The following is an 8101-nucleotide window of genomic DNA, read 5'->3' on the forward strand; positions in this document are numbered from 1 at the left end:
TCCTGCCCATGCTTGGAGTTGGAGGGCCCGCCCTGCCTTTCTCATCAGATTCAGCAGTTTGGGGGCATTGTCGATTGTTTTTAAGAAAGAAAACGGCTATATTTCTCTCCTCACCCACCCATTGTACCGACGTTTGTCTTATATACATAGAGAAAAGTGCAGTCACATAGTGGAGCAGGATGATGGTCTAGTGAACACACCTGACAAGTTACCACCTGTCGTGGGGTGCGCAGTGCCCCCCGGAATGTCTCCACCCCTAACCTGGAACCCGTGTCTGAGACCTTTGCAGCTGTGGTCAAGTTACGATGTGGTCAGGCTGGTGTCCTCATGGGAGAGGAGAGACACGTTTGCCTGTATACACGCACACACGAGGCCGGTGGCAACGGAGCAGAGGTTGGAGTGATGTGGCCACAAGCCAGGGAATGAACACTAAGGATTGCTGGCATCCATCAGAGGCTGGAAGATCCTCCACACGACCCTGAGAGGGGGCCCTCCCTGTTGACACCTCAAGTTTGGACTTGTGGCTCAAGAGCTTGGAGAGAACACGTTTCTTGTTTTTCAGACGCCTAGGCTGTGTGATTGGGCACAGCAGCCCCAGGAGGCTCGACATCCCCCAGTGGAGTCACCAGTGTCCCCAAAGCCCCCTCGTCCCCCCTACCCCCTGGTAACCACCAGTAGCAGTAGGGCTAGTGCTGCTGAATTAAACTTTCTGTGCTGGAGTCACTGTGTGCTCAGGGCTCTGGCATGGCAGGCTCTGTGGTCCTTGTTCCTGCACTGCTTCGTGGTTTCCGCCAGAGGAGAGGCAGAGCAGGGCACCCGGCTGCATTTCAGAGGAGCACCGGGTTGTGGTTTTTTTTTTGTTTTTTGTTTTGCGGTACGCGGGCCTCTCACTGTTGTGGCCTCTCCCGTTGCGGAGCACGGGCTCCGGACGCGCAGGCTCAGCGGCCATGGCTTACGGGCCCAGCCGCTCCGCGGCATGTGGGATCTTCCTGGACTGGGGCATGAACCCACGTCCCCTACATCGGCAGGCGGACTCTCAACCACTGCGCCACCAGGGAAGCCCCGGGTTGTGTTTTTGTGCCGTATGTTCCACACAGTGTTTGTGTCCTGCAGCGTGACTTGTTTCTCTGAAATGCATCTGTGAGCAGCCTGTGTTTTGTTCCCTAGCCCTGGCCTCCACCATGCCTGGCAGTGGGCGTGAGGGCAGTCATGTGCCAGGGTGTCCGTCCTCTGTGGTTGACCTGCCGCTGTGCCCAGGAGTTTAGCGCCGCTTCAGAAAGGTCCTGCCCCGGAAAGGGGCATATATCTGGGGGGCCTGCCTGGAGGCCTGTGACGGGTCCCTACCTGGTAGCCACTCAGTGTCATGATGGGGCTGAACAGAGAAAGATGGGGTTTGGAGGTGGGGGGATAGAAAGGCTCCTGGAGGAGGGGCCCTCAATCACCAGGGTTTTCCAGGCCAGGGAAGGAGGGTAGCCAGGAGGACACTGTAGAACAGGGGAGGGTGGGGCTTCCCATCTGGAGGTTGGGCTCCTCAGTGACAGGCTGTGGGTCATGGGGATGGGCCTGGGGTCCAGCACTGGCCCTGCTGGACCCACACGGCAGGTGTGGCTCTGTGCTCCACAGGCAGGGCCAGGCGATGGGGTAGTGCACAGTGCAGGGCCAGGCGATGGGGTAGTGCACAGTGCAGCCCAGCCCCATAGCTAAGCGGCCTATGATTTCTCTTCTGCTTCTAGTCACCCCATTCAGCATTTTTCCGGATCGGACAGATGAGCAACGTGGAACTGGATGATGAGCTTCTGGACCCTGTGAGTGGTTGTCCTTTCCCATTTTTGGAGCTCCTGCTCATGCCAGGCCCCTTCCTGGGAAAGTCAGGCCTGCTCTTGTGGAGCCACAGCCTAGCAGAGGGCAGACGGAAAACCTGAACAAGAGAATGGCAGACAGTGGCGGTTCTGTGCAGAGCATGGGGACAGAGTGACGTGCAGACAGTGGGGTCCGCAGAGTCTGGGCGACCAGGGAAGGCTGCTCTGCGGGGCCCTGTCCCCTGAGGCTGCCCGATGAGCAGAGGTTGGGGAGTACATGTCAGGCCAGGACCGTTGAGCTAGCTGCTGTGTGCAGGCTGAGGGGCAGGTGCCGTGGGCAGGTGTGGGGCCTGCAGGAGGGCGTCTTGGGGTGGTGGGCCCTTGGACATGGGTGATGTCCACTTCTCCTGCCCCTGTGCTGGGGTCAAACTGTCCAGCAGCTGCCAGGGGAGCATTTCCTGAAACCCCCTCCCCTAGACTTGCACTTGACTTCCTCCTTGGAGGTGGCTCATGGTTCCGACTTGCATTTCCCTGAGGCTGCTGGTACTGTGTGTCTTCTGGAGAAACTCTCTTCAGACCCCGTGCATGTTTCTTAATCAGGTTGTGTTTTTATAATGAAGCTGTAAGAGGTCTTCATATACTTTAAACACAAGTTGCTCATCAGTTACAGGATTTGCAAAAACTTCCGCTTGGTCCATAGGTGGTCTCACTTTTGCCAGTGTCCTTGGAAGCACAAAAGCTTTTAATTTTGATGAAGTCCATTTGATCTGTTTTCTGTTGCTTGTGCTTTGGGTGTCATGTCTAAGAAACCATCACCTAAGCCAAGGTTACAAAGATTTGCTCGTCTTTTCTTATAAGAATTCTATAGTTTAGATCTTTGATCTGTTTTTCACTAATTTTGTACATGGTATAAGATAAGGGTCCAAATTTATTCTTTTGCATATGGATGCTCAGTTTTCCCAGCACCATTTCTTGAGAAAACTACTCTTTCTACTATTTCCCTGTTGAATTGTCTCAGCACCATTGTTGAAGGTCAGTTTTTGTGGGGGGGGGGTTCACTTTTAAAATATTTATTTATTTATTTTTGGCTGCATTGGGTCTGCATTACGGATTTGTTTCTGGGCTCTCTGTCTGTCCTTGCGCCTGAGCCACACTCTGCTAATGACTAGCTTTGTAGTAAGTTTCAAAAGTAGGAAGTTTGAATCATCCTACATCGTTTTTCTTTCTCAAGGAGGTTTTGGCCTTTTGAGATCCCTTGTGTATCTCCATGTGGGATTTAGGCTCAGTTTGTCAGTTTCTTCAGAAACGCCAGCTGGAACTTAGAGGTGGCATTGACTCTTAACATCAAATGTCCCGAGCCACAGTATAGCTTTCCATTTATTAACATCTTCAGTTTTTTTCAACAATGTGTTGCAACTCGTGGCGTACAAGTCTTACACTTTTGTTAAACGTATTTTAGGAATAAGTTTATTTTCTGTATCTTTTTATGCTATTGTAAATAGAGTTTTCTCAATTTCATTTTGGATCGTTCATTGCAATTGCGTAGAAATGCGTTTGATTTTGTATACTGATCTTATATTCTTCGGTCTTACTAAATGTGTTATTAATACTAATTGTTTTTAGTGTACTTTTGGGGATTTTTTACACATAAGACCATGTCATCTGCAAAGAAGAGTTTCACTTCCTTTCTAATCTGGATGCCTTTCACTTTTCTCTCTTGCCTAATTGCCCTGCTGGTTAGAACCTCCAGGACAGTGCTGAGTAGAAATGCCAGAGCAGGCATCCTCGTCTTGTTCTTGATCTCAGAGGAAGAGCTTCAGTCTTTCACCACTGAGCATGAAGTTACCTGTGGGTTTTTGTTTTTTTTTGCGGTACACGGGCCTCTCACTGTTGTGAGAGCACAGGCTCCGGACGCACAGGCTCGGCGGCCATGGCTCATAGGCCCAGCCGCTCCGCGGCACGGGGGATCTTCCCGGACCGGGGCATGAACCCGCGTCCCCTGCATCGGCAGGCGGACTCTCAACCACTGCGCCACCAGGGAAGCCCACCTGTGGGTTTTTTATAGGTGTCTTGATCAGGTTGAGGAAGTTCCCTTTATTCCTGGTTTATTGAGTGTTTTTATCACGAAGCGTTGTTTTGTCAGATGCTTTTTGTGACTACTGAGGTGTTCATTTCATGTGGACTTGGTCATTTATTCTATTGGAACAGTATTAAACTGTTTTTACTTTCATACCGACTCACCCTCTGATTGTCCAGACACCACCTGAGTGTCCTGCAGGTCAGTTTGTTCTGACCCTAACTTCCCGGCATCTGTGCAGACCCACAGGCTGAGGGCTCAGTCCCACGAGACCCCCCGACCTCAGATGCCAGTGACAAGTCCAGGCTGTCACCTGTGCTTCTGACTGACCAGCTGTAAATCGGGGTTCCCACGCCCCCTCCTCTGGTTCCATAACTTGCCAGAATGGCTTGCAGAACTCAGGGAACACTTTGCTTATGTTACTGATTTATCATAAAGGACATGATTTGAGAACAGCCAGGTGGGAGAGATGCCCCGGGAAGGTGTGGGAAGGGGTGCGGGGTGCAGAGCCCCCATGCTCTCCCTAGGAGCCACCTTCCCAGCACCTCCACATTCACCAGCTGGATTCTCCCTGAACCCCTCCATTTGGGGTTTGTGTGGAGGCTGCATTACACAGGCAGGATTAATTCAGTCCTTGGCCGTTAGAGATGAGCTGCTTGTGTCTCCAGCCCGCTAATCAGTGATGGTCTTCCAGCCCCAGCCCAGACACACTCGTCACCCAGAGATGCCAAGGGGGTGGGTCAGAGGCTGGTGCCAGAACCTGGACGTGGACCACAGACATCTTACACTAATTGCTTTTTGGGGGTCAACCCACCACACTAATTGCTTTCTGGGGGTCAACTCACCTTGTGTTCCTGGGATAAACCTGCCTGGCCGCGGTGTTGTGGACCTGGCCTGCTGGTGTCCTGTGGAGGGTCTGTGTCTGCCAGTTCCTGCCTTGTGCTTGTCTAGCTTTGGGCTCAGGAGAGTCCCTGCCCTGCGGGACGAGTGAGCATGGCCCCTTCCTCGTTCTGCTTCGTTCTTACATATGCTGGGTTGTCAAGCTCTGCCTCTTCCTCCCACAGGACGTGGACCCCCTTCACCCCTTCCCCAGGGAGATCCCGCACAACGAGAAGCTTCTGTCCCTCAAGTATGAGGTGGGCCCCCCTGCTCCCTGCCCTCTCCCACGGTGGCCGACCTGAGCCTGCGAGCTGGGGTCAGTTACCAGTGTGTCTACTGCCCGGTCCGCAGAGCTTGGACTATGACAACAGTGAGAACCAGCTGTTCCTGGAGGAGGAGCGGCGCATCAATCACACAGTGAGTCTGGCGGGCAGCTGGGCCTCATGGCCACGGTGTCCCCACCACCTCCCTCCCCTCTTGGCTCCAGCTGGTGTCCCGGAGTGAGCACTGGCCACTGCCCGGCACGGAGACCCGTGCGGGTGTCACATCATTACCACTGAGGAAGCTGTTCTTAGGGGTGTCGGCTGTGGCGGCTAGAGCGTCAGCATCCAGTTACGACCGGGTTGGGGAGTTCTGTCCCACCAGTGCTCCACAGCCTCTGAGATGTCGGTGGGGCTGCTCTTCCTGGGACTCAGGGTCCTGAGGGCAGCCCTGTGCGTGGTGGCAGTCACCAGAGCAGGCCACGACGGGACGTCCCGCCTCCGCACCCTCCTGTGACAGCGCCCCCCTTCATGCCCGCTGCTGCAGGCCTTCCGGACTGTGGAGATCAAGCGCTGGGTCATCTGTGCCATGATCGGGATCCTCACGGGCCTCGTGGCCTGCTTCATTGACATCGTGGTGGAGAAGCTGGCCGGCCTCAAGTACAGGGTCGTCAAGGACAGTATCCTTTGTCTGTGGTTGCCCAGAGCCAGCGGGTCCACAGGAGGAGCCCCCACCCGTGTTATGCCATCGGCCGGGGGACGTGACTGGGCGGGGGCTGCATGTCTGGGGGTCAGGCTGTGTGGTGACCCTGAGATGCCCAGTAAGTGCTTCAGGTCCCAAAGTCCAGAGTGCAGCCCACTGGGGAGTGGCGCCTGGGTGACACCACCCCGCGTGGTCCTTGACGAGCCCAGACATTGACAAGTTCACGGCGCGGGGCGGGCTGTCCTTCTCCCTCCTGCTGTGGGCCTCGCTCAATGTGGCCTTTGTGCTCCTGGGCTCTGTGATCGTCGCCTTCATAGAGGTAGGTAGGCCCCTCCACCGCTCCCACCCTGCCCCCCACAGCATCTTCCAGTGAGACTCACTGGCTAGACTGCAGTGGAGTCCTTGCTAGGCATCAGGCAGTTCAGCCAAAACGAAGCCCACCTGGGCCTTCCAACCCTGGCCCTGGCGGCCGTGCCCATCCACCCGCACACTCCCTCGCCCACTTCACGCAGCAGGGAGCAGAGGCATCGCCCAGCCCAGGGGTCCAGGTGGAGGGACCCACCCGAGGGGTCAGACGCTCCTGGGCACCCTTCCTTCCTGTGCCCCTTTGCTTTTCCCTCGGGGCGTTGGAAGGAAGAAGGGGCAGCATCCAGGAGCTTCCGTCTGGGGTGCAGTGCAGTGTCCCCCAGAGGGTGCGACAGTGCTGGCCTCTCAGTGGGTTTGTGACGTGGGCCTCCCATCATCCTGGGCACCCCCGCCTGCCTCGGGGACACTGAGCCCTCTCATGCCCGAGGCGTTTCCTCCCCTCGGTGGTTGCTCTGTGTATCAGTGGGGAGAGGCAAGAAGCCCCTACCCTGGGCTACCTGGGCACTGCGTGGCGCGTCTTCCTGGGCCTGGTGGCGGTGGCGGCGGCAGTGGCGGCTCACTCGGCCTGCGGACTCAGTGCTGGCGCCCCTCCTTCCAGCCGGTCGCTGCTGGCAGCGGGATCCCCCAGATCAAGTGCTTCCTCAACGGGGTGAAGATCCCCCACGTGGTCCGGCTCAAGGTGAGACACGAGGCAGCCCCGCCGGGAGCTCAGGGCTTAGCCCAGGGGGCTTCCTTGCTGGGTGAGAAGTGTGTCGTTTGTCCACCTCCGCCTCCAAAACTCGCCCAGACCCGTGCTGTTTGCTGCTGACGAGCCTGCGTGTGGGTGTGCTGGCAGGTTTTATGTGAACTTTCTTTGGAAAATGGTAAAACTGTCGTACATTCTGAATGACGCAAAAATACTTGAAGGTACATCTGTCACGATTGCAACCACGTAGACATTTTAAGTTCCATATGGTGGTTAGTATTTCAGAATGAGAGTAGCTGTGTTGAGTGGTGAGTTTTTTCCTGTTTTTCAGAATTTTCCTCAATCTCATTGTACGTGATCTTCTGGGTAACACACTGATTCCAAGGGGGTTGGGAGGTCAGTTTTCCTCCCGTGATCATTTCTGGGTGTGCAGCTGGTGTGCCTTGGTCTTGGGTTTGCTGGCAGCATCTCTCCTGCTCTGTCTGGGGAGGAGGTACTCCGGGGAGCGGACAGGATGGGGGGGTGCCTGTGCTCCGTGCCCTGCAGCAGGAGGGCAGGGCCCGAGGTAGGTGCGGGTGCAGGAGCCTGGAGCCCGGAGCCCGAGGACGGAGCGACAGCTGCTGTTTGCGTGTCTTGTATGTGTACATGACCGCCTGGGACAGAAGGGCTGAAGAGATGGGCGTCAGGAGAGCATCAGCTGCCAGCTCCCCCTCCCCCAGGACGCCCGCCGTGGGTGCTGGACCCCTCTTTGGTGCTCATGCCTGCCGAGGGCTCACATGATCAGGTCCCTTCCCGTGTGCAGTTTGTCACTCAGGTTCTTGGACCACGTGTGGCCTTTTATCAGACTTGGTGCAATTTCCTTTGTGTTCCAGACCCTGGTGATCAAAGTGTCCGGCGTGATCCTGTCTGTGGTTGGGGGACTGGCTGTGGGGAAGGTAACAGAGTGCAGCTGCCCCTGCCTGAGTCCCTCTGCACCCGCGGGGCTTGGGGCCGGTGTGTCCCCCCGGAGCCGTGCCCATCTGAACGCAGCCATTTGTGCCTTCCAGGAGGGACCAATGATCCATTCAGGCTCCGTGATTGCTGCTGGGGTCTCCCAGGGGAGGTCCACGTCACTGAAGCGGGATTTCAAGGTGGGTCTTCCCTGCACCCACGTCCATACCCCTAGGGCCGGGCCCCTGCCTCCTCTGCAGCCTCCTTCCCTTCACCTCTGAGGGTCCCTAGCATCCTGTCCATGGGGGCATCCTGTTGCCTTGGTGCTCTGGGTGAGTGTGCGTTTCTGCAAGGAAATGACCTGTAGCTGTAAGCTCGCAGGCATGCATGGCCTAGAGAGGT

At 56.1% G+C, this 8101-nt stretch overlaps 1 protein-coding gene across 2 annotated transcripts in view; it reads left to right on the forward strand.

Moving 5' to 3' along the window:
• CLCN7 (Cl-/H+ antiporter 7) overlaps positions 1-8101 on the forward strand; it is a 23923-nt gene that overhangs the window by 6137 nt on the left and 9685 nt on the right. Inside the window, exons 2-9 of one of the 2 annotated variants that reach the window (XM_007453580.1) lie at positions 1734-1805; positions 4941-5012; positions 5107-5172; positions 5563-5695; positions 5928-6037; positions 6683-6763; positions 7642-7704; positions 7816-7899. In XM_007453580.1, coding sequence (XP_007453642.1) covers positions 1734-1805; positions 4941-5012; positions 5107-5172; positions 5563-5695; positions 5928-6037; positions 6683-6763; positions 7642-7704; positions 7816-7899 — 681 coding nt within the window. The remainder of the gene's footprint in view (positions 1-1733; positions 1806-4940; positions 5013-5106; positions 5173-5562; positions 5696-5927; positions 6038-6682; positions 6764-7641; positions 7705-7815; positions 7900-8101) is intronic. The other variant, XM_007453581.1, reaches the window with a different exon arrangement.

This window comes from Lipotes vexillifer, unplaced genomic scaffold (genome assembly GCF_000442215.2).
Source record: "Lipotes vexillifer unplaced genomic scaffold, Lipotes_vexillifer_v1.1 scaffold914, whole genome shotgun sequence".
Lineage (NCBI taxonomy): Eukaryota > Metazoa > Chordata > Mammalia > Artiodactyla > Lipotidae > Lipotes > Lipotes vexillifer.